This window comes from Thunnus maccoyii, chromosome 6 (genome assembly GCF_910596095.1).
Source record: "Thunnus maccoyii chromosome 6, fThuMac1.1, whole genome shotgun sequence".
Lineage (NCBI taxonomy): Eukaryota > Metazoa > Chordata > Actinopteri > Scombriformes > Scombridae > Thunnus > Thunnus maccoyii.
In genome coordinates this window covers 3,542,192-3,568,558 of record NC_056538.1, presented here as the reverse complement: position 1 = coordinate 3,568,558, position 26,367 = coordinate 3,542,192, and the positions used below count along the sequence as shown (strand labels likewise).

Genomic DNA, 26,367 nt, shown 5'->3' with positions numbered 1-26,367 from the left:
AAAACTGCAAAAGCAAATGCAGATATTAACAGAAAGAGAACGACACTTTTGCATTGTTTGACTGTATAGGATCCCATTCTGAATCCTATTAATGCCAATGTAATTCAATGTTGACGAGAATTGGCATAGTGGAACAATAACTGCCTTCCTTGTGTTGTCTCCTCCTCACCTTGATCTGATGATATGGTCCATAAACACTCTTCTTCAGCTCTCTGCCGCCATCTGCTAGTCAAACACGGTGTTGTTCATCAGACTGAGAACTTGCAAATAAACACATTTCTACCAACATACTGTTGTTAATGTGTATCATATTGTGCCATTAAGGTAAAATGACATCTCCTTTACAAAAAATCAAACACAGCGCATGACAAGTTTAATCATGATACATGTATGATCTCTGTTGACACTCATCTGTCTAAACTCAATACAAACAGTGACCTCTTGTGGTCATGACAGTAATAGACTAAATGGAAGGACCCATGGTCAACAGACTTATCTTTTAGGAATTAAACCTAGATGGGTTTTTATGTTACATTTTATGTTGTGGAAGTTGAGATTACATAATATGGTAGTACTTATATAAGGTTTATATTAACAGTTATATAAAGTTACATTGCTGTCTTCAGCATCAGCAGGTAAGAGAGGAAATAAAAGAGTTTCACTGTCAGGCAGTCTTAATCTCTACCTATGAATTGTTGTAATTTGTTCTCCAAGATGTTGACTGTTTCTTTTAATGAATTTCATAAACTGTGGCTGTGTCCTAATTTCAGGTTAGATTTGTCTAGATCTGAAACAGCTATGATAATTGATTAATCGATTAGTCAATCCACGAAAATTCATCTGCAACCATGTTGATAATTGAGTAATCATTTAGTATTTTTTTTCAAGCAAAAATGTCAAACATTCATTGTTTCCAGCTTCTTAATTTAGAAGCTTCGCTGCTTTTCTTGGTCACATGTGATAATAAACTGAATATCTATCTCTATCTATTTTGGACTACTGCGATCTGGGGACGTCACTTTGGGCTTTAAGAAACTGTGAGGGCCATTTCTTTTTTGCTAATTTCTGACATTTTAGTGGTTTAGTTGAGGGATTAATTGACAGATGAATCAATAATGAAAAAAAATGTTAGTTTCAGCCCTAGAATGCCTAATACCTACTATTATGATTGCATTTTACTCCAGGTAGCAATCTGGTACAAAAAATCTTTCCTATTCTAAGTTATTAATGTATAGATATTTTAAGTTATCATATGAGATGTTTATTATACTAAAGACATATTTTGTTCTTGCTTTGGAGTTTGTTGACATTATCTTTAAATGTTGGAATTCACTTGAATGAGACCCACCCCTTCCCAGGTATGTGTTTTTGGATAGCTTATTGCTTGGTTTTTTTAGTGAAATGCCTGATGAAGGTCGCTGGACAAAACATAGCTATTCAATAAATGTATCTATTTTTAAGTGTCGACAATACACTGATAGCTGATCTTTGTTACTTTGACATTTGTTCTTCTACTGTCTGTCTGTGTGCACAGATTACATCTTTGTATGACTGTGGGGTAGCTGAACATCCTCTGCAACAATGTTGAGACGTTTATAAAATGCTTAACTCAACTGAAAATCATACTAATCATATTCCCTTAGCATCTGAGGATGTTTTAGATCCTCAAATTAAGAATTCATTTGATGAATGGAACAAATACTTTTAAGATGTGCTTATAAAAAGCTAATTCCATTCCAACTATACTGACTAATTTAGAAAAACACCTTCATCCTATCCAAATTGTATGACCTTTGGCTTTGTCTGTATTGATTTGATGAAAAACTGAATGATTAAAAATGTAGAAAAAGAATAAATTAATTGATTAAATCGCTCAAAGGTTCTTTGAAGGAATCTTGTGAAAACACATCAAAATTATGTATTGTCTAAAGAAGAAAGCATTTTTAGATGAATGATCAACCATTCTCTTTATTTTGAAAGAAAACAAGCAAAATACTTCCATACATACATGTTTAAACAGTTGAATATTGTAAGTAGACTGTCGTTTATCAGTTTATGGTAAGATTTGTTTTTACACTCATATTTCCTGAAGAAGGGAAGATTGTGTGTTTTTAGGACACTATTTAACCACGTTTGTCTCTTTGCTAAAGTCTGACACAAATAGACACAGAGTCAATAAGAGTTAGATTAAAGGGTTATCCTGCTTTTCATCCCTAAAATATATGGATTCAAAACAGGATTCAGATGTGTTCTCAACATGAAAATCATTGCAGCAGGCACTTATTCTTCTTTGGGTAGACAGAGTATCTTTACAAAGGGAGGCTGCCATGTCTCTAGTTATAAAAGCCTCTCCAGTACCAGCAGGTACAGTTGAGGCCTGAGGCTATGAGCAGGATGATCAGCAGGGTGATGAACAGACCAAAGGCGATGACGGTGACAGTTACGGCCCAGACGTATGTCCTCTTGGACATGTCAATCATGGGTGACTTGAGGGCCATCCGCACCCTACGTGCCCGCCGGCGGTCCTGAGGCGGGTACCGGGCCAGGTTGACACTCTCCATGCCCAGAGAGCGGACCAGGCACGCCCTCTGGTGGCTCAGTCGATCAAAGCTGTGTTTGCCGTGGTAGCAGCCCATACCACTCTGACCTGTAGGGGCCACAAACAAGGTGGGTGTCTGTAATCTTCACACAGCTCACTTGTATCTACCCAGTAATGCTCTATACCAAGCCTCCAGCAGAGATGAGGAGTGGGATACAGAGGTCTGGTAACCTCACTTTTTTCTAATTCCACACCCCTGGATTTTTTTCATTTTCAAACTTATAGTCCTCAGCCCCAACTGATGCTGACTCAAATGACATCACTTGAGGCAGTTTATCAGATTTCACACAGCTCCCTCTGGAGCCACAAAAGGCATTGTGCTATTTTTTTTCACATGTACTCCTCAACACCTGATGTGTAAAATCAGTGTAGTTTACCTTTAAAGTGTCAATTTGTGTTGATGCTAGAGTTTAATTTGGAGTCTATGTCCAATTCCCACTGTACTACAATCCCTCTCAATGATAACTCTACTGTGGGCCTATGGAGGGACATGTGCTTCCTCCTTTATAACACATGGTGTTGCCAGAGTTACTGTTTCTGGAATGGAATTCCAGATCTCTGCAGTGGTAGACAGGAACTCTGCACCACCTGAGCAACATAAGTGTATTTTTACATGAAAATGTTACCTAAAGTAGCTTTGAGTTACTTGAAGTTTACAAAGCAACAGTGAAGTTGTCTTCCTCCAAAAGTTATGCAGTCCCCTTACAGCTAAAGAGTGGAAAACAGTATATTTACACCCAAATCTTAAGCAAATTCTAAACTCTCAGAATTTGAAATGTTGCTCCATCTCTGCACTATGGAAAATCAGGCCATTGCTTCAGCTTGCTTCATTGTCAGCTTGCTTTGATGTTTTTCTGTTCCTTAGAGGCCACAAATGAAGCAATCTTGTAAACGATAGAGGAAAGATTAAACAGTTCACAAAGGAAAATGTTCACCGTCAACTACTGTTATAATGTTGTTGTAATGTTATGTGAACAGTCTGAAACGGCTGCAAGATTTCATTATAAAAACAGAGCCAGAAGCTCTTCTTTAACTGTGGTGCATTACGGCATTGTGTTGTTGCTTCTTACTTTTATTCATTAATTTGATTCATCTGTCAAATATAGATACAGCCATCTTCTCTGCAGCCTTTGAGTAGGCCATGAAGGAAGAAAACGAAGGCTGAATTCCCATAATTCCATAATTTATATATTTATTGTTACCATTTTGTCATGTCAGCTGCTGTTTCCAAGGTCAAGACTGAACTCTCAATCTTGATCTTTAAGCCAACATGGAGGTGCTCACAAAATGGAAATTTAAAATCTACAATTTCCTGACAACTGGGCAAACTCCATCTGCTGAGGATGATCATCTGAAACAATCAAAAGCTCCAGGAGTGATAATAAAAGGACGCTGCGGTGAGTATAATTTTGCAATATTTAGCTGTTTGTCAAATTTTTCTTTTTTCCACTCAGTGAGGCTGCAACTAATTTTCATTTTTATCACTTAGCTGTTGATTATTCTTTCAATAATTGATTGATCATTCAGTCTATAAAATCCCAGAAACTTGTGGAAATTATCACTGTTTTTTTCAACCAACAGTTTTGACATTTGAACTTTCAATCAGTCTTACCAACACCACCAAACGGGAGGGAGCTGAGTGTGTAGTGCATCATAACATCATTCACCGTCACTCCTCCACTTGTGGTCTCCTCAATCATCCTTTTTATTGCCTGTGGGGAGAGAGAGAGGAAAATAGAAAGATAAAGAGGAGTTTTAAACATTAAACCTGTTTTAAAGTCTCCTCCTTCCTGCTGTCTCTCACCTTCTTGTCAGAGCAGAAGATATAGAGGGCCAAAGGTTTCTCTCTCTCATTGATGAAGTGGATGGCATCATCCATATCACTTACAGTCACTATGGGAAGCAGAGGGCCAAAGATCTCCTCCTGCATCAGCCTGGAGTGAGGGGGCACATCCTTCAGCACTGTGGGGGCTGCATGTGCAACATCAACATTCATTAAATTGGCAGACTTTTTGGTGAAGACCCGGTCTGATTAGGTAAGATGGCATACATCACACTTTGGATGGAGCTCCTCTCATATCTAGAAATATGGCTGAATTTATAAGCATACCAAAACCATGACCCAGAGTTGAGACCAGGAGGCAGAGCTGCAGTCCTACACGCTTCTTTGTGCTTCGATCAGAGCAGTTACCCACCCAAAACCCCATAGAAACTGTGCCCCCAACCACTTCAATCTATTAAATCTAAAGTAAACAGAAGAAGAATTTCACTGAAGTCAGGCTGCTGTGCCTCGCGCACAAAGTCTTAACGTATCTAAGTGTACTCATTAACGATGAATCCTCCATGCACGCAAAAGCGCAAAAGATAGACACAGAGTTCCACAAGGTTCTGTGCTTGGAGCAATACCATTCACCTTGTATATGCTTCCTTTAGGTAATATTATTCAGAAACACTCTATAAATATTCATTGTTATGCAGATGATACCCAATTATATTTATCAATGAAGCCAGATTAAACCAACCAGCTAACTAAACTCCAAGCATGGCTTGAGGCTCCTCCTCTCCATCTGTACGCATTGATGTACCATGAATGCATGTTACTAATTTGGCTTCTTCCGCAGAGTTTTTGTGCCTTCTCGTCTTGCAGGAAACTTTCAGCTGCGGACCGACTGCTGTCCAGCTTGACACCCACCCCTGCTGCTATTATTAGTAGTAATTTTTGCCCACAGCTACCGCTATTATTATTAGTCATGTTTTTTTTATTATTATTAAGTGGAGGCATGGTGGTGCAGTTGTTAGCACTGTTGCCTCACAGCAAGAGGGTTCTGGGTTCCAAATACACCGGCTGGCTGGGGCAGTTTGCATGTTCTCCCTGTGTCTGTGTGGGTTCTCTCTGGGTACTCCGGCTTCTTCCCACAGACCAAAAATATGCAGGTTAGGTTAATTGGTGATTATGAACAGGATATAACAGGCACTATATAAATAAAATTGACTTGACTTGACTTGACAGACAAACAATATTTTTGTGGGATCTGAAAATGCATCTTCTTACCAATGTAGCGCTGTGAGGCATCACTCTGTCCTCCCACCACAGGAGTGTAACCCTCCATCAGACCCATGATTCTGTTGAAGTGACGCTGGTTGATGATGCGGCCGTAGTCAGGTGAGCATTTGGGATCAGCACCGTAAAATTCCTGTGGCGAATCAAAATCATAAAAATCCAAAATGTGCAGTTTTAAGGACATTGATATGTGAGAGAGGTCAGAGCAGTTTTATAGACGGTACAGTACCAGTAGAGTTTGTCGGATGCATTCCACCACACGGCCCTGGATGCAGGGCTCACACAGGATGTAGTCTGGAGCAATGCACGTCTGACCACAGTTGATGAACTTTCCCCATGTGATACGACTGCACACACACAAGGTATAGAAGCACAAATTCACAGTGTTGATCACTTTCATTTACACTTGACTCATCTACAATGTGAATGTTTCAGTGTTCTGATGCTTTGAGGAGGTCACATTCAGGTACATTCATGAATGTGTAGCTACAGAAAAAGAGAACAATAGCTTTGGCAGACTGCTTAGTTAATGCTTCCAAAGCTGAAGGATCATACACTACCAGTAGTTTGTATGCTCTATTCTATTAAACTGCAGGTGTGCATACATTTGTATCGTTTTAAATCACTTTCCAAACCACTCTGTAAATTTTACATTTCATTTTCTATATGTTAGCCTGGGCTCCATGCTTACACATATTCTGAATTGTGTGCATAGTACCAGCACTTTTAAAGTGTTCAGTTATCTTATTGTGTTTAATTGTGTTCATGTTTCATGTTTTTTTGTCTTTATGCTGCCTTGCTGTATAAATGATTTCCTCTTATGGGACAATAGAGATCTGAACTGAACTCAGCCTTCCAGGCAGCCACTGGTTTCCATGAGTTTTACTACACTTAAAATGAAAAACCAATAACTTGCAGAAACTTGAAACTTGCTTGAGATACAGTAACCCATCACAGTGTTTTTTAGAAGTGTGCTTAATGCATTCCATGACAGAACCATCTGAGGACTATTTTTGTCATTTGAGGGACGATAAAACCCAACAGATGAAAACATGGACTTGATGAGGAGGGCAGTGTGACTTAGATTGTTTCTTGTATAAAATAAGCTTTCTTCTAAATATTAGATGTAGGAGCCAAAGCTAAAGTCTGACAAAACCAATGGCAACAAATTACACACTGTGACAAGTTCTTAAGCAGATGTTTAGTCAATGTTAAGTAAATGTATGGTATACTGTGGAAACGTATAGTCCTTTTGTACTTCATTGGCTAAAGCATGCAAAAACATCAGCATGGTCCTTTAGGTGCTGAGAACTATACATACCAAAATTACCGATGTATCCCTAGTGGATCATTTGCTCCAGTATTCCATAGTAACACCTCATCATACACAATAGGCTCAATGTTAAATCTGTGTTCAGTGCCTCATGCTAACCATATACTTTATCAGGGACTACAGTCATAGTGGCTACAATAACTCCTGTTGCAGCCATTTGTCTCTTTTTGGTGGAAAGGGCTAAACCTCCAGGGTACAAAAGTCATCTTGTTTTAAATTCTAATGGTGGCATGAGTATAAACCATGGGGCCAAATTGTTTAAACATGATTCACATATTGTCATCAGAGTCCTGTCTGTGAGTCAGTGGAGTGTTACCGGCAGGCAACTCTGATGTCACAGTTCTTGTCGATGTAGCTGGGGCTCTTCCCTCCCAGCTCCAGCGTCACCGGGGTGAGGTGGCGAGCAGCAGCCTCCATCACCAGTCTGCCCACTGTACTACTTCCTGTGTAGAAGACGTGGTCAAACCTCAGCCTCAGCAGCTCCTGGGTCTCTGACACTCCACCTGTCACCACCGGGTACAGATCCTGAAAATAAACCACATGAAAGGGACTCCTGTCACAGGTGTTGGTAGTCACATTATGAGATTAACAGAACTATACTTTTAATTTTGTTACATTATATTTTTCATCCGTGTATTTACTACTTGGGCAGCTGTTTGGGTCTTGCCTACTACAGTTAAACATGAGGTGGTTTCTTCTCTACCATATGGGATAGTCTTAACAAAGAGCAACCATGATTTTGCCTAAACAACAGTGACATTATTTTTTTTAGTAATGCTACGACCTCACAGAGGGTGTGAGCCCACTTTCATAAGATTCATTTCAGACAAGCCACATGTAATCCACACTGTGCATATTTCATCCATTGATGGAGACAATGCCAGAAAAAGCTAGCAAGTGAACCTTGAGTGAAGATTGTTTTGTTGTTGGTTTTTCAAAAATGAACTTTCACACTCAATTTTAAGTACAGTACATGTGAAACAGAGCAAGACAACAAGAACAAATATCTTAAATCTCGCTAGTATTGGTCAGGGGGACATTTTAATCTCATAGTGCCTATAAAGAGGATAGAAAAGCCAGGGGGTCACCCAAATTACTTGGATTTATTGTCCAAGACAGATTTCCCATTTCAATTCTCACGCTAACCAGGCAAATAGTTATCAATTATTATATTTTCTTCTGGACCAAATTTTCTGGAGTCAGACAGACTAAGCAATCATCCTTATGCCAAAGACTGAAAAGACAGAAAAATGCAAAGCGTGGTTATGAGTCCCCTTTTGTTTTGGTCCTCACAAGTCTTCTTAGACTCAGAGGGAATCCCCTCATAAATTAGGCACTTGGCCTCTGGGTAAAAAAAACAATCTATGATGTACTGCACTGTGTTGGTACATGGCTTTGACATTACAGCCGCTCTGCACAACATTATTCCATCAACAATAGCAGCTGTTGTTCAGACCTTGTCCAGATAGCGAGGCAGCAGTGCCCGGAGGAGGAGGGACGAGTACTCGCTCAGCTCTGACGGCTTCACCACCGCTCCATTGCCTGCAGGGACAGAACATAGTTTTCTGTGAATGGGATGAGATCATTGAGTGATGCACTGCAGAAAAGTAGGAGGCAGAGGACGCAGAGATAGGAAGGTTGTCAAACTAAAGTTCACACTAGGATATTTTCTCTCTCAATTTTTCTCAAACCTTTGCTGTAAAATACAAGTTAATTGATGCTTTGTTTGGGGTTTTTTTGTTGTTGTTTTTTTTTGTGGTTTTTGTATATGAACAGTAAAATAAGCTGACCACACACTATTATTCTCTCCTCAACCAGAGTATATACATTATTATCCATCCTAATGTTTAAAACTATCATACTTGTATCATAATATAAATCAATAGTCCCTTAAATTGCTTAATGCCTGAATGTTCTTTTACTTTGTAAACTTAGAGAAAAAGCATAGATATTAATGATAGCCCTAAACCAAACTTCTTAACCAACAATGTGAAGATAAATTGATGGAGCAAAAGCAAAACGTTACTTAAAAAGTCTACCTCAACCAAATTATCAAAGATTTAATTGGTTTTGTAGGTATAAAAAATAGATTCTGTCCATGAGTGTGAGGGTCAACTAGCTTGCTAGCTAAAATTAAACACAACATTAATCATATATAGCGTCCACTTTAAACTACCAGACACATGAATCAACCTCCATTTATTGAGTTCTTATTTAATCTGTTCACAGACCATGTTGCCCTAAAGCTGACACTTTTGTAAGAATGTGCTTTGTCTCTGAAAACCTTCTGTTTATTACCAAGAGAATATCTGAAATATGCAGTGTTACTGCTTGGAAAAGACATAGGTTAACAATTAATCTCAATCTCTTGAGTCTTGATTTTCCTCTTAAATGTTCCCTTAAGTAGTTTTAAACCTGAATTAATTTACTTTCTTTGGCCATTCGACTGAGCAACAAGCTGTAAACACAATATTGATATATTATCACCTTTTATATTTGAAAGGGTGAACAAACAATTGCCTATTTATATAACCAGGAGACACAGAGCAACATTAACATTCATTTGGAGTCACATTTCTGCCCACTTGGTGACAATATTCTCTCTCCTTCTAGCTTTGCTCTCCACCACCTTCTGAGGGAAATATCTGGCTCTTTATCCGCTAAATGCAACATTATCCTCACCAGCTAGTCACTAACTTTGTCTGTGTGCCGTTCGGTGTACAGTGGTTTATTAAAGCTTTTTGCTGAAAACAGCTGCCTGCCAGTCTGGAAACCAATCAAAACTGTACTGTTGCGACCAAACAATCAGCTGAAAGATGCTAAAACACTAGAGCTGAGGGGAACTGCAGAGTCGGGACACTTTTCATATTACACGAAGTCACATGATCCATTGTTATTATAAAATATTGATAAGTGCAGCTTTAAAATTAAGATTTTTCCCACTGCATGACAATATCACACTATTCTCTGCCTGCTCATCCCAACACTTCATTGAAGTTCCATAATGCTACGTAAAATAAAACTGTTTATTTATTTACTGTGGTTCCTCCATTCAATCAAATACAAGCATATTGTGTATCTTTATAACATATTTCCCCATAGTTCAGCCTGATATATTTGGAATCTTTGTAAACTTCAGGATCCAGACTGGAATTTAAAACCCTACAGAGCACTGGTCCACACACACACAGGTGTTGTCACTGGACTGATTAGACCTCTCCTCAGAGAGACTTAGACTTCTCTGTCACTCTGTTTGTTTTGTTGCTAATGTTAGATCAGGACAACTTACTCCTTTATTTTTTTTTATCAGTACATGGACTTTGGTGACCTCACATAATCCCCAGCATAGCTCCATCCAACATCAGCCTGAGCAGAGGTCTAATCAGAAACAAATATAAAACACCTGTGTGGCTGTGCAGGACCTTTAAAATACATTTCTCTGGGTTTTAAACCAAAGAAAGATAGCATTTTCAGGTGAATCGTACACACTGGTATTGAAGGTCAACAGGGGACAGAAAGGTTCCCTACCAGCAGCAATAGCTCCAATCAGGGGCAGCAAGGTGAGGGCCCAGGGGTAGTTCCAGGCACCGATGATGAGCACCACCCCCAGGGGCTCTGGCTGGATATAAACCTCATCTGACACGGTGAGGAGGTTCCTCTCTACTGGCCGAGGAGCAGCCCACTCTGCCAGTTTCTCTGTAGCCAGCTGGATCTCATTCTCAATGCCAATCAGTTCCAGGAGCGGTGTGTCGTACTGGCTCTGTAGGAAATCCAGCGCACACCAGTCAGGGTCAATCATGTAATGTATAACAGGAACATACGTTACATGTTACATGCAGTAGTGTCTGGTGTCTTCACTCACCCTGTTGATGTCCTGTTTGAGAGCAGTGGAGATCTCGGTCTCTTTCTCAGTGATCATCCTCTGCAGGGCATTGAGCTGCTGCAGTCTGAACTCCACAGGCCGAGTCCTGCCGCTCAGGAAGGCCTCCTTGGCCCGCTTCACCGCCTGCCTCTCCATATAGACACCTGGAGCACAGCAAAGAGCCTCTGGAACTGTAGATATAAGATACATGACAGCAGTTCTACAGTGTGCAACTTAGGGGCGGCTGTGACTCTGGAGGTAGAGCAAGTTGTTCACTAATTGGAGTATTGATGGTTTGATCCCCGGCTCCTCCAGTCCACATGTCGAAGTGTCCTTGGGCAAGATACTGGACCCCGAATTGCTCCTGAAGACTGTGCCATCAATGTGTGTGTGTGAGTGTGAATGATTAGATCCTCCTGATGAGCAGGTTGGCACCTTGCATGGCAGCCACTGCCACTAGTGTGTGTGAATGGGTGAATGTGGCATGTAGTGTAAAGCTCTATAAAGCCACTAAATAAATGCAGTCCATTTACCATTTAACTGTAGAGTACTTCAAAATAAAAACTGGGACAAACAGAGTTAATTCTGTCTGCTCAGTGCAGTTTATTCTTTAAGGCAGGCTGCAAATGACAACACTCTTCTAAACCCACAGTTAGATTTCCAAAATCTAAGGCCCAATTCAGCCTTCCAGGTTTGTTGTGTCCTCTTAGGCCTCACAAATTCTTTGACCTTTTTAGTTGTACACTATTCAACATCAAAATGCAAAGACCTCTGCTTCAACTCTTTGCTTGGATTTAAAGTGCAAACAGCCCTGCAGATAAAGTGGCTCCCAGAAAGACAGTAAAAATCAAAGCCACAGTCAGAGCTGGGCTGGATTTGAAAACTTCGCTTCCAAAATGATTATTGTCAAAATGCCCAAATCCATATAGATGACACTGAAAAAGATTACAAACAGGCTGTAAAAGTAACAGTATTATCACTGTAACATACAGATAAAACCTCACAACACATATTTATAAAAACTAGAAAGATCTTCCCAACTTATAGATGAATTTAATTTGCCTGCTGATTTCTTGTTAATAAAAGTATTTTTGGTAAATGATTGCATTTGTCTGCATCTGATATCATGTAGGCCTACAGTCAGAACTCAGTGGAGAAATACAACAAAGTACATTTACTCAAGCACCATACTTATGTATTTGTACTACTTTGCCACTTTATACCTCTACAATTTCCAGCTATTAGTTACTTAAAACACAACATATTATGATGAGCATATAAAATATGAATCATTGTTATAGACTGAACTACCCAACAGTACATAAAAGTAAAAAAAATGAATAGGAAATACTATTAATGTGCATTAATGTATGTCTAATTAGCATTTCAAAATGCTAATATATCTACAATACATTTACAATGTATGAGAGAGTAAAAGGGTCCATTTTAATACATCGAATTATTTCATACTGCTGTACTTTTTCTTAGGTCATATTTTCATAACATGACTTTTACTTGACAGAGTATTTTTGCAGTGTTGCTTCTTCTACTGAAGTAAAGGAGCTGACTACTCTCAAAGCTACAGTACTCACACTGGACGTCCGTCAGCACGCATGTATTAATAGACTTTCATGTTACTGTATTTGAGTTATGTTATCTTAAGTTAACATAAGTAAATATCCATAAGACAGTGAAATTCCTGAATTAATACCTGTCATTCCTGTTCTTTTTTCAGTGCGTGTGGGTGTCGATGGTCTAAATTATATCTCTATATATAAACTTGTGTTTGTAATATCCGTTTAGTCGATTCAGGCTTTTTTTTTTTTTTTTAAACAATAACAAAATAAGAAAACGCACACTTACCTAGACTTTGGTCAAATACGCATCCAGTGGATTCTCTATAAAATAAAATATGAGTTCAATAGTCCGACAGTGATGTGATGTGAGAGCGGTTCATGTGTCTGACGCGCTGCGGCTCACTGTTCATCTGTCAGGCTGATCTAGGATCAGTTTACCGGGAGGCAAGCTCACTGTAACCAGGAGCTGCTTCCAGAGCGCCGGAGACACTGGGACCCTTGATAACATCAGACCCCCACCCCCTGACACACGCACACACACACACACACACACACACACACACACACACACATATACACACGCGCACACACACACACACACAAAGTGGTGCGGTTTAACTAAACCACAGAGCCTTAGCAGCTGTTTGGGAATACATTGTAGCTCACTTGTGTTTCTCCTTTAACAGCTTTAAGCTATTTTTTTTACCAACTGGACCATGGAGGTCAATACATCTTAATCAGTGCATCAGTCATAGGCATGTCATAAATTACACTAACCTGGGGATCTTGTTAGTAATATGCCACTGTTAGGAGATTCACCTTCAACTCATAAATCAGTTTCCATCAGGCGATAAACAACTAACAAAACAATTCATCATAATAAACTTTTTCTTGAGGTTTTATTGCAGAAAGTGTGCATCACAATATTATCATTAATTAAACTGTAATGTAAATCAGAGATAAGAAATGGCATCATTATAAGCAGTCATGATATTCACTGTGATGTAGAAGCTAGTTTAAAGTGTGTAAAATTTTTTACAGTTTTTGGAGCGTAGTAAAATCATTCTTATGAATGTTTTATCATTTTTAGAATCTGAACTTAAAATCTTTGCCAGGTTAAATAAAATTATTACAGACTATATTTATATAATACAATAAAATCTTCTTTAGCACCTTAAACTGTAACAGAGAGGAGATTAGAAAAACATATTTTTAAAGGCTTTCAATCAGTTACATGACCTGATATAATATAGAAATGCAATGACATGGACCAGTCAATTATAGGAGTGCTACATTTCACTACAGGGCAGGAGTCTGTGTGGCTGTCCCAGGATCTGCACCAGAGCGGTGTTCAACACAGGCTGCCAGTTTCTGCTCCACAGCTTCATTGCAGGAACCTCTGCGAGAAACATGAGACACAACATAAGAGTGTAAAGACACAGAGGCAAAACCTGCCTTTTGAACAGACCCCTGTTTGAAATACACAGATACTTTTAGCAGGTCACGGGAGCATAACAAGTGTGGATGTCAACAAAAGTGGTGGGGTTGACCAAAACAAAAGAGGCCATTTAGCAGAGGAGAGCGAAGCATGCTGGGTAATTAAAAGGGAGGGTAGATGAGGGGGCATTATGTGGTTAGATTTCCTGGACAACACCACACATTGTCTGTCGGAGACAAAGCCATTGTTGTGTGAGGGTACAAGCCTGTAGGACTGTGGGTATGTGGTGTGTGTGTGTGTGTGTGTGTGTGTGTGTGGTGGGTGCTCATATTTGGTTATCTTGGGAAAATGTATCTGACATTATAAAATTCTGTGAACAGTCGTCATACAATTCTCCCACTGTTAAAAAAATGCATCTGTCTTTAATTTCTTTCAATTGTTATGTAAAACAAACTTGTTATGTAAAGTCTAAGTGAGGTGCCACAACTACTATGTGCTCAGTGATGCCTTCATGTCTCTCTATGCCTTCTGTCCATTAGTGTGAAAACAGACTTCAGTCAGTTTAGACAAAAGCACAACAAAGTGTGTCAATTATTAAAGAATCAGCACTTAGCAGACAACAACATCTTGCTGCTGTGTGTTGAGGATCATTAGTGCTGATTAATGACATTTAATGGATGTTGGACATACATGAGACACTGTTCTATAAAATGATTCTTGGTTTACAACAACTGTCGGTTTATTCATTTATGTCAATCAGTTCACCCAAAACATGTGGACAGCTATGCCCTCTATTTCCAGGACTCATATACTGTATATGAATTATTCCACATTAAAGTAGGTGAAAGTACTTTAACAGCTGCTGCTCCCTCTGCCTGGAACCTGCTGTAATTACATTTAAAAAACAAAATAAAAGGTGCTGAAACTGTATGCTTTCTCTTTGGGCTTTAAGTGTCTTGGAATAAATGTGTTATTCTCATTCATTTGTTTGGCAGTCTAATGTTTGGTAGTCCTATTTATTTTATAGCTCTTAGCTTGTTTTCAAAGTGTTTCCTGGATGTGATTTTTATATGATTTTTATTGACAACTTGTAATAATCTTAATCAGGGGTTTAAGGTTTAAGAAGCATAAGGCACAAGATAATAATAATTTGTTTTTGTGGAGAAGGTTCTTCCTTTGTTGCCTGAAAGAGAACAATCTTACCATTAAGCTCAGCACTGATGACCTGTAGTTTAAACTGGACTATGTTCTTGATATTGTTTTTTTTTTTTCAGTGAAATCAGCTGCAGAATATAAAACCTGCAGACTAACAAGTAAAACTTGCTTAGTGATGTGCATGTGTGCAGTTTGCACAAACTCTGCTTACACATGGTTAATAAACAAGGAACCTGCTTTTGACTCCAACTCATACTACACCTGGTGTTAGAAAGCGAACATGCACTGAAAACAAAGGTAGAACTAGTTTCACCACAGATTGCATGTTGCACCGATTCCAGTAGACAAGAACACAGACGATCCCTCTTCAGTGAGAGGAGACTGAAGGATAAGCCTGCTGATATTTTATATTTTTCTTATTATCAGACATAGACATGAGCTCCATTGTTGTCAATAATATGAAAACACATCTCACTAGTGCACCAAAGGACCAACCCCACCAATGTACTATTTATCTGGGTTTGTTAAAATCCAGCTGTTTTAGGAGATTACTGAAAAAATACTGGAAAAATTAAACTACTGTACTTGTGAGCCATTTTGAAAGATCTACATCTTCAATGGGAATCAGTGTGGTTATGGCTGAGTGCCACATACAGGGTAGGAAGGTCACAGCTCCCGTAGTTTACTATAATTTACTACAAAAAAAGTGCAGTGTTCAATTGGTTAATTCATTCACATTAACAGCATTAACTTAGCACAGAGTCTTTTACTTATTTCACAGCATCAAGTGTCCAATAATAAATGAATAATCAATAAATATCTCCCTGGGTTTAAATACCTGCCTCTGAATTTTGTCTCTAATATCCATGTAACTTGTGCCAAACTGCATTGTTCTTTTCAGGAAACCTCCAGGGAAATTACAGACAAATCACAACATTTAACCTTGTTTCCTTATTTGGACGTGATCTTTTATGAACTTTACCTGCACAATAAACGCTGCTAAACCAGCAAAAATGGCTAGCAGCACCATGCGGCGCAGTCTGCCCAAGTTGACCTGCTTTAGCAGCAAGAATCGAGCCCAGCCCAGCTTCTTGGCGGTGTGAGGCGGGTAACGCATGCTGTTGACTCCCTCCATTTTCAGCTGCTTGATCAGACAACTGCGCAGGTGGCTGAGCTGGTCAAAGCTGTGCCGGCCGTGGTAGCAGCCCATACCACTGTTACCTGAGGAACGGGTAAGTGAGTCACAAATGTGTGTCAGCTTCATTCCCACAACTGAGGAGGATAAATACTGTAGCTGCAGGTAGGTTTAATATTCACACACACTCACCAACTCCTCCAAAGGGCAGAGCACTAACAGTGAAGTGGACCAGACAGTCGTTAGCCAGCAGAGCTCCACTGGACGTCTCAGCTATCACCCTTTTGATCAGCTAGTCATCAAACAGACATCATAGCATTTTAAAATACAAAAAAACAATAAAAACTTGAATAACATGAAACAAGTATGTCTGCAGGTTTTACCTTTTTGTCATGGGAGAAGACATACACAACTAGCGGTTTCTCTCTCTCATTAATAAACTGAATGGCCTCCTCTACACCGCTCACTGTGATGATGGGCAGCAGAGGCCCAAAGATCTCCTCCTTCATCACTTTGGATTCACTCGTCACATCCTTCAACACAGTGGGAGCTGCCGGGACAGAGGAGGAAGAATGTCACTAAGAGTACAGACCAACATGTATTAACACTGTTTTATATACAGAGGGAGAACGAGCTAAAAGTGGCTCAGTGTGGGTGACATGCTGGCCAGTTGTATGTATGTATTCTGGCAGGTGAAACAATATCTGTGTATTCTATGAATTGATGTGTTTTTTTTTTTTTTCACTGTGACTCTGAGTTAATACTAGAATCTATTACAACTATGAATCCCAACCAAAACTCTCAGAGCCACCTTTGAAATCTACAGGTATTGAGTGTTTGACATCCAAAAGATGGAAGATTTTCAGCAGGGTATTCCTTTAAGTGCTCTGAGTCACTATGTCATTGAGCATAGTGACCTTTCAAGAAGTCAATCAAATCCATGTGCATGCCAGTAGAGGCTCCAGGCAGATAAAACAAAGTCATCAGCTGCCCTCTTTTGCTGACTTCTACCTCAGTCTATATAGTGTAGTTTAAATGAATGACGCGCTGGCCAGCACTGCGGACCAACTTATACTAAAAGTATACTTTATTGTGAATTCAGCTGCTTTTCAAGGACGGCCCATGGCTCACACCGCATACCTATGTAGCACTGAGATTCATCGCTGTCTCCACCTACAGCGACGGTGCACCCTTCCATGAGAGCAATGACCCTTTTATAGTGCCGCTGGTTGATGATGCGTCCATAGTCATCAAAGTTCTTTGGATTATCTGTGTAAAACTCCTACAATGTGTCACATAAAAGATTTATGTTATCTTCAGATTGCTTGTAATCTCAGAATAAAAAGACAATTTACAGACCTTTAGGAGGGAAAGCATGGCAGCTTCTCTCAGCTAATGATGGAGTGAACAACAACAGTGGCTGTGTGCCAAGCAACGGTTGCTATTAGGGCTGTTCAATTCATTGCAGAGTAACTGAAACAGATATTATGACTCTCTGACCAACCTAATTCTAGTCATATCATGATGTTTGATAAACTCCTTGCTTGCCTTCATGTTTCATTCATGCAAACAGAAGTAATAAATTGGTGTTGTATATGTGGATATTGTATAAAAAATGTTGCAATATTCAGTAGTATTGTAGTAGTAATATTGTGCTTTTCCTGATTTATCACTGCAGAGAAAATGTGCATTTTCTTTTCAAACCAGTGGTCAAATAAGACCATATTGGGAGAGAGACAACAACAAACATTACACAGACACCCTATTACATAAGGCTACTGTTCTCAAACATGTCCTTGACCCCAAAGTGACCCCAAACTAGACACACATTAGATCACACAGCTGCATTTGATAGGATTTTGTACTATGAACCCCAGTCAGAGGATTGTATATGGGGAGATAATTGTGGTGAGAATAATACTAAGGATTAAAACAATTATAAAGATCACTTCCATTACATTAAAATAAATTAATGTCCCTTCACTTCTCAGATTCCCAGCGTGAAAACAACTTTTTTTTTTAAACCAACCTTGATACTCTTCTTGATCTCCTGCACTACTTGGCTCTGGATGGAGGGTTCACACAGAACATAGTCTGGAGCGATGCATGTCTGACCGCAGTTGACAAACTTTCCCCATGTGATACGACTGCATTGGAAAAGAAAAAATTAGGTACGCTCTGATGTCTTGAAGATAGACTTTTATGTTGTATTAGTTAACATAAATTAACGTCCCTTCGCTTCAGCACATTGTTGATGATTTGAAATTTGGTTTGTTGGTGGTCATTTAAGCTTCAACGGAGTAGATGATGGCAGCATTTTTCTGTTTAATTCGACAATTCAGACTGACCGACAGGCGACAGTGATGTCACAGTTCTTGTCGATGTAGCAGGGGCTCTTCCCTCCCAGCTCCAGCGTCACTGGGGTGAGGTGGCGAGCAGCAGCCTCCATCACCAGTTTACCCACTACGCTACTTCCTGTGTAGAAAATGTGGTCAAATCTGTGCTTCAGCAGCTCCTGGGTCTCTGACACTCCACCTGTCACAACAGGGTACAGATCCTGGGAAGAGTGTAACCAGCAATTAGAACTCCTGTTCATTCACACTAAATGTGCATATATGTAAATAGAGTTTACACATCAAATCCAACAAAGCAGGAGGCTTACTTTGTCCAGATACAGAGGAAGAAGTTCCTCCATGACCTTGGCTGAGTGAGAGCTGACCTCAGATGGCTTTATTACTCCTGCATTACCTGACAGATGAAAGAGAAGAAACAGATTAGATTGGTAAGTGTTGCAGCAGTAATTTGATCTATTTCTTGGGGGTTAATAGAGAGGAATACATCAGGCACAAGAGCAGGATGGTAACAATCCCTAACCACTTATGTAGTGAATAACTTGCCAGTTTAAGAAAGAATCCACACTCAGAAACTACAATACAGCACTGTAGTGTCTCTTTCCTTCAATCTGCCTTAGCTGCAGACTTAAAATGTTCAAATGAAACTTCAAATGGTTCAACTGTTAAATATCCAGAAAAGTGCAAAACATGCAGGATGTGAGCACATATAAATTAACAAGGAGGAGTCACAAATTAACACATCTTTTTTATGTTTGTATGTCAGTTTCCTGTCTAATAACTTTTCTGTCACAGGCCATTCACTGTGAAAAGAGGTACAACATTAGTAAAGGCTTCAGTGGCAAAAAAAACCCCTTTTAAATCCATCACTGATGTAGCCTGTGAGAGAACTGTGAATACTTTGAGTAAATCCATAATGTACATTTATGTAATTTTGTCTAAATAACAAAAAGCCATCACGTTAACACGTTATCTCACGTCTGAGAAGAGATAAAATAATGTCTGGTGAAGTTATTTGCATTGGTGTTAAATGTAAGTACACAGATGTTTCTGTTATGTTGTGCTGGGTTGTGTTGTGTATGTTGTGTTATGTGTATGCAATCCAATAACAACATTACATTTTATGGCCTGAAAATTCTCAAGTAACAGCTCTCTGACAGTCTTGTAAACTCTTTACAAAGGTAGCAGTTATTGTTGTATTGGACTGCCTACAGTGAACGTGCTCACAATATTTTCTCCACATCTTTTAGCTAACTAGTAAAAACTGGGACATTATATGATTATTGTTGCAGCCGCACCAGTTAAAATTTCAGGTGTTCCAGCTGCATTGCATTCTTGTCTATCGAGTTTTTTCTCAGTGGAGAAATTAAAGGAATGGTTCGACATTTTGGGAAATACACTTATTTGCTTTTTTGCTGAAACAAAAGTTACAAAATCCACCTACCAGCACCCGGCCCCTGACTTCTGGTTGCCTGGCAACTGGTCCAGGCACATAACATCCCACAAAACAGAGACATATTATCTCGTTTGTTTAATCTGCTCATGAATTCATTGAGCTTTATAGGTGCTGGTTGGCAAATTTTGTTATATTTGAACAAGCTAGGTGTTTCTCCCTGTTTCCAGTCTTTATGTTAAGCTAAACTAACCTGCTGACAGCTCTAGCTTAAGTGTACAAACATGAAGGTGGTATCAATAAAGGCAAATACATTTTTCCCAAAAAGTCGAACTATTCCTTTGATATGATGATAATACGATTTCTTTCTGTATCATTGTTAAAAAATGCCAGTGAATGTCTGTTTGTAGAGTTCAAGGTGACACATAACTTGTGCATTAATGGGTTACAGCATGTAGCCTCTGTAGTTACACCACACACAGACCATACATCTACACCTGTCTACAGATGTATATGGGTATATTCAGTACCAGCAGCAATAGCTCCCACCAGCGGCTGCAGGGTGACAGCCCAGGGGTAGTTCCAGGCTCCGATGATGAGCACCACTCCCAGAGGCTCCGGCTGCACATAAACCTCATCTGATATGGTGAGGAGGTTCTTCTCTACGGGCCGAGGAGCAGCCCACTCTGCCAGATTCTCTATAGCCAGGTTGATCTCTCCCTCCAGTCCCAGAGTCTCAAACAGCTCCGTCCCATGTTCACTCTGAAAGCAGAAGGAGAGACAAAACCTGAAGCATAGTTCAGTCCTTCAACCCTTCTATGTTTTTTTCATTTATTAGTAGGGCTAGGGCTATATGACCTAAATCTCATATCCCAATATAGGTCATTTCATATCCTGATAACGATACCTATCCCAATATAGCATATTTTAATTACATGAATAAATAGTTGGCTTTTTACTCCCGAAGCTTTTATTGCACTTACAATAATGTAACAAGTGTAGTTGTCGTCAACCCGAGTACTTCACCCGCACACATGGAAGGTGAACCACAGAGAGCAGAGGAGAGTAGTGCGACCATAAATGACAGCAAAGAGCAGCAGAGACTCTCACACTGAGCTGAAATTAAACGAGTGCACATACATTTGGTAAATAGCGTAAATAAAGACAGTCTCTACTGCGTTTTGCTGTCATTTATGGTTGCTCCTTCTCAGCGCTGCGGGGCTGAGTCCTCCGTGTGTGCGCAGCGCAGCAGAGGAAAGACAGACAGCGATGGAGAGTTGACGACGACTAAATTCCTTACTGTAAATGCGATAAAAGCTTTGCGAGTAAAAAGCCAAGATGGGTGATTTATCAATGTAATCCACGCAAAAGATGGACGTTGTGTCACAACAAAATAAACAATAGAGCATAATATGACACGCTAGACATTTTTCTCTTGTCACACGATATATATCGTCATATTGCACAGCCCTTTTTATCAGTCATGTTTATTATAACACATTAATCACTATTACTGTAACTGTGCAACAGTTTGCCACAAAGTCTAATTCTTATCTGCAGTCCCTTGTTAAACTGTTATACTGTATGATCGCTACCAGAAAACAAAGCAATGTTGTGACACCATGTTAGATATCACTTTGTCAATCTACTCTTGCTTTCATTTTCACTATCACTATCTATATGGTACCACCTAAGGCTGGACAATATGTGGTATCTACCTGTATGAACATACTGTTATTTTGTTGGAGATAAAAATTAGGCAGATGGACATTGCAGTGATTTTATTTGGTTTTAATGGCTATTTATTTGGTCCTTTACTGATTTTCATGCACAAATAATTTAACCAGTGTAGTCCAAAACTGTTGACCATCATTGATCTTTTTTTCCCAACAAAGAGGAAATTGAGCTGTGTGATGCTATTTTTGTTTTTTTGTTGTGACACTGCTGGTGTGTGTGTCACTTAACCGTGCACTCCATTGTTGTCTACAATCACTACATAAATGGCATATAATGTCAATGTGAGTTGTGTTTTGGGAATATGGGAACATTAGAACAATTCCACCAATTTTGAAGGGAAACTAACACCAAGTTCATGGATGTGTTTGATGTTCTTCTGATCATAACAACTTATTTGTATGATCTCAGTGACGGTCATCATAGTAATTTGCAGTATGTTGCAGTTTCATACAGCTCTACACTCCCACTAATCCTATTTTGTCTAAAAAATAAATAAAAACACTTCATAGTATTCAGTGAAATAGTGTTTGTATATATTGACCAGCTCAACCTTTTTGCTGCACTGAACTGGAAATTGATTCAATATTGTCAATTTCTAGGATGGGTGGCTGTGCTTGTTTAAATACAGGCATTTCTCTTTAAAGGCCTTAGAGCAACGTCAGTTTTTAACTAAATGATTGCTGTTCAAACAACAGAAGCAAACTAGAAGAGCAACTTTAGAAAGAAACAAAACCACCCACAAAACCTGCAGAGTAGCACCACAGAATATCGTGTTGTGTCTCCTGTGTTTCCTGAGCTGCAAAATCCCATGAGTTATTTTAATCCAACTTTTAACTGCAGTTCTGATCTGTTCCCCTCCTGGAGTGTTAATAACTGTTATTGTAATGAGCTTTAAACTAACCAGTGCTGTTCCAGATAAGACTGTAAATGATCTAGGATGGTGAATTTTGGAACAAAGTTGTATAGGCCTATTCCTTTTGAGTGTGCTGCCGGTACAGTCACCACACTCCCCAGGGAATGTGTCCAATTGCCAAAACCTCTCAAAATACCAACATATTCACAGATTATTAGGACCTGTTGGAACCTTGTAAGGTTTTGACAAACCCACCTTGCCAAGGTCTCTTTTGACAGCATCTGCGATGTCCCTCCGTCTCTCTGAGATGAAGCGCAGCAGGCTCTTCAGCTGGTGGATCCTGTACTCCAGAGGTTTAGTTTTTCCTGTCTGGAAGGACTTCCTGGCTCGTTGTACTACCAGCTGTTCTCGGGACATCTTAAATAGAAAATACATATAACAAGGTCTAATGTTACATTTTGAATCCCTTTTTAACTTTCTGGTTTATTAAAAAAAATGTTAGTAAATTATAGTTATCTTAATAAAACTAAATTCTACCACCACAAGTTAGCCAAATAATGAGTTGGTAACTTGTGAAATAGCTAATGTTAGAAGAATATCAAATTTAAGAGTATGCAACTACTTTGTCAATGACATTAACCACATATTGTTTAGATGCTTCTCTTTCGCCTAGAAGAAATAAAAACCTGAAATGAATCATTTTTCAATCAGAGTTTGGTGAGACTTGGGAAGGAATGAACACTATATGTGAAGTGAACTGAAACTTATGACCATATGCTACCACAGACATTTCCTTCAGCTACATTAAGAGAAACAAGTATAATATTCGCTCTAATACTAACAGCTAGTCTACACCAGAGCTAGCTTATCTTAGTTCATACCAGTCACTTCATCAGCTAGCTAGTGTTTTTTTTAAGAATTATTTTTTATTATTTCCCCAGTCAAGAAGTCCTATAGGATTTTCATGTTTTCCAATAGAATCCTTTAAGTTTTCCATAAATCTCTAAAAACCCTTTAGGATTTCTGTAGGAGACAGTTTTAGTTGTTGTAGTATTTTCTCAGTCCTTTTGGAAATCTGTTTTTTTATTGGCTCTTACATAAAGTATATTTCACATATTTTAATTACCAGAATAAAACAACATCCTCCGCCCCACTGCGCGCGCACAAACACACACACACAATAAAAAATAAAAAATATACAAGCGGAGAAACTTTAACTACAACCAGTCCTACACATTACATCCCCTGATTACGTTTACAGTGTATGCTACAGACCCAGCTAACCACACACTTTCTACTTGTTCTCTGTCGCGATTTTTAAAAAGAAACTCTCCCATTATTGACTTCCAGTCTTGAATAGTTGGAGCCAGATCAGATTTCCAATACTTAGACACAACTAGCTCGAGTCTGGGTAAACACATCCTGGAAGTCAGGTGTAGCTTGGTTGCTAACGGCAGTTATAGCATTGCAAACTGTTGCTACATAGCGAACAATAGCAAGTACACAAACGCATTAAAGGTACCATATGAGGGCCGTTTGATGATGCGATACCTGAAGACCAGGTCTTACCCTTAAAAGTCTCTCCTTCGCTTGTCAGGTTAGCTGGATACCGGACTGAAAATGGCTACCATTCAGTGCTATAGGAATTGCTCGCCTGGTGCATATAATTTATGACACCTGTAGATGGCGTTGTTTGGTCATTTTCGAGCTAATTCATGAAGTGAATAACATAACAAATATATTTCTTTTTGCCCTTACTCATGGTAAACTGCATTTCAGTCTTATTGCTATCTCTGCCTATTTGCTGTGGTCTTATTTGCTCAGTATTAAAACATCTAAACAAACTAATACTCCAGTATGACAGGAGATGTCAAAGGGTATCATAATCCTGAGTTTTATTCATTTTGACTGTAATATTTTCTCTTAATGATCAAACCCTTTACTCTATTTGTGAAAATGCAAAAAGGGGTGATTTCACTGATTTTCTCCCATCCAGACCACATTAGACCAGGTCCAGATCAAAAACCACTATACTTAGAACTGTCAAATCTGGACTACATTAACATGGAGACTCCAGAGACTCCATGATTTGTGAAACCTTTATTCTATTTGTGAAAATGGCAATGTTAATGATTTACAGTATTGCCACAACCCAGCCATTGTTATCTGAAATTTCAAGTAGTCCACGTCTCTCCATTTCATTTCTGACTGCCATAAAGATCTCGTCTTTCTCACTTCAAAACAAAAGTAGAAAAGTTATTTTTTACCTTTTTAAAAACAATCAAAACTTCTTCATAGATTGGTCAATTGGTTAATTTACTCTTCAAATTCTTACTTCAACAAAATTACCATCGATCTCTCACCTTTCCTTTTTTAATTGGCCATGGTCAACCTCTCTCACTGCTTCTGCCAATGTTAGTCTCCTCACTTTTGCCAAAGCCTGTACCATGGCCTGTGTTAGAAGTACCATAATTTAGCCATTAGTGTTCTTGTTCTTCATATATATATATATATATATATATATATATATATATATATATATATATATATATATGTATATGAAAAACATTTTTATAAAGAGCTTTCTTTCAATACTTTTTCCATACATTTTCCATCATTTCAGACCCTGCTTTTCTCCTCCTGCCCACCGGTTGTCCTTATTGTGTTCCTACTTTTTCCATTCACCTGACCTTGCACCTGCCTGCAGACATGATCCTCATTACCCCATTATCCAGAGAGTTTATACTGTAATATAAACTGTAATACTGCAATACCGCGAGTGGCCACTGGGAAAAAATGGCTGCAAGGCTAAGAGGCCCACCCAGTAAATTCTTTTCATGATGATCCTGCTTTTTGAGTCTGTGAGTGTGCCTTTGGGTCAAAAGTAGTATTTCTCAATTTCCCATCCTCTTACCATCACTATTGCTTGAAAGTACTGAAAGTAGTATAAGTTACAACTGCTGTCGACCTACCTCTGGCAGCATCACAATCAGGACGTAGAGTAAAGGTTTCACAAATCAAAAGCTGTGTTTTAACATGTCATAAGGTCGTGCTCTTAGCGACAGCCCAACGGATTGGCAATTGGTCTAAAGGTGTGTCACTCAAGAAAAAGAACCAATCAGCTACAGAACACAACCAGCTGATCGCCTCCCTCAAAACAATAAGAATAATGCGGCCTCAAGCGGTAGATAGAAGAAACCGTCATTTCTAGGAGTTTCTACATGTAACGACTCTCTTCACTGTCCCATCTGCCAAAATAAATATTATATTATCAAATGTTTTCATGCATACTCTGAGGCCTTTATGTTAAATGTGAATGCTCAAGCACTGGGAAATTATTATTATTAAAGATTCCTTCCAGACAAGTTTTAACATATGTATAAAATACTACTAATATCTACTATCTACTACTGTACTACTTACTACTATCTACTTAATTTGTGTCTGATATAGTTTTTCCAAAAAAAGTATTATTCATTCATTCATTCGTATTCATTATTCATTTCAGGGCACAAAATGTTTCCTACGTCTCTGTAAAGTTAATTCTGAGTGTTTGTGCACTGGAGGCTTCAAGTTCCCATGTCACACTTTTGTAAGTTGAATACTGGACCATGATTAGCTCCAAACTATTCATGATGTCACAAATCATGCTTGTCGGCCCGCCCCTTAAAATCAGATTTTCAATGAGCTCAAAGAAACTTTCCACTTTTAGCAGATCAAATTGAAAACAGCCTTCTAGTGTCAAATTCTGCACATACATCAGTCTGCACAGTGAAGCTCAAACATCCAACTGTAGAAACAAGAGAAACACTTTTTTTTTTTGAGTGGAGGGAGAATTTAAGTATCACCAACCTTCCTAGTTGTAAGTCTTCA

The 26,367-nt window shown here is 39.0% G+C and overlaps 2 protein-coding genes across 6 annotated transcripts; both read right to left on the bottom strand.

Annotated features, from left to right (window-relative positions):
• Nucleotides 1-1,948: 1,948 nt before the first annotated feature.
• LOC121898722 (aldehyde dehydrogenase, dimeric NADP-preferring-like) lies at nt 1,949-12,813 on the bottom strand. 2 transcript variants are annotated; one of them, XM_042414091.1, is made up of 10 exons: nt 12,719-12,813; nt 10,856-11,046; nt 10,522-10,753; nt 8,450-8,535; nt 7,310-7,518; nt 5,890-6,007; nt 5,652-5,793; nt 4,404-4,570; nt 4,212-4,311; nt 1,949-2,647 (listed from the first exon to the last, which is right to left on the bottom strand). In XM_042414091.1, exons 2-10 carry the CDS (start codon nt 11,009-11,011, stop codon nt 2,334-2,336), a joined length of 1,524 nt encoding a protein of 507 aa, XP_042270025.1. In that variant the 5' UTR covers nt 11,012-11,046; nt 12,719-12,813; the 3' UTR covers nt 1,949-2,333. The 2 variants fall into 2 exon arrangements, with proteins under 2 accessions (XP_042270025.1, XP_042270024.1); XM_042414090.1 differs by lacking the exon at nt 12,719-12,813 and having other exon boundaries at nt 10,856-11,191.
• A 499-nt stretch (nt 12,814-13,312) lies between these two features.
• LOC121898440 (aldehyde dehydrogenase family 3 member A2-like) lies at nt 13,313-25,546 on the bottom strand. Of its 4 annotated transcripts, XM_042413498.1 has the most exons (12): nt 25,467-25,540; nt 24,858-24,946; nt 22,750-22,911; nt 20,435-20,666; nt 18,823-18,908; nt 18,509-18,717; nt 18,190-18,307; nt 17,301-17,442; nt 16,544-16,710; nt 16,353-16,452; nt 16,008-16,246; nt 13,313-13,831 (listed from the first exon to the last, which is right to left on the bottom strand). In XM_042413498.1, the coding sequence occupies exons 3-12, from the start codon at nt 22,909-22,911 to the stop codon at nt 13,817-13,819; spliced, it is 1,470 nt and encodes a 489-aa protein (XP_042269432.1). In that variant the 5' UTR covers nt 24,858-24,946; nt 25,467-25,540; the 3' UTR covers nt 13,313-13,816. The 4 variants fall into 4 exon arrangements, with proteins under 4 accessions (XP_042269432.1, XP_042269429.1, XP_042269431.1 ...); XM_042413495.1 differs by lacking the exon at nt 24,858-24,946 and having other exon boundaries at nt 25,467-25,546; XM_042413497.1 differs by lacking the exons at nt 24,858-24,946; nt 25,467-25,540 and adding an exon at nt 24,064-24,170.
• Nucleotides 25,547-26,367: the final 821 nt, after the last annotated feature.

Excerpts from the sequence above, each read along its gene's own strand:
- LOC121898722 (XM_042414090.1), bottom strand. The coding sequence starts at position 11,065 with ATGTATCTTATATCTACAGTTCCAGAGGCTCTTTGCTGTGCTCCAGGT. Across the intron at positions 6,008-7,309 it reads GACATCAGAGTTGCCTGCCG|TCGTATCACATGGGGAAAGT; the intron begins GTAACACTCCAC and ends GTGTGTGTGCAG. Across the intron at positions 4,571-5,651 it reads TGCCTCACAGCGCTACATTG|CCCCCACAGTGCTGAAGGAT; the intron begins GTAAGAAGATGC and ends TTGCACATGCAG.
- LOC121898440 (XM_042413495.1), bottom strand. Across the intron at positions 18,308-18,508 it reads GACATCACTGTCGCCTGTCG|TCGTATCACATGGGGAAAGT; the intron begins GTCAGTCTGAAT and ends TTTCCAATGCAG. Across the intron at positions 17,443-18,189 it reads AGATCAAGAAGAGTATCAAG|GAGTTTTACACAGATAATCC; the intron begins GTTGGTTTAAAA and ends GACACATTGTAG.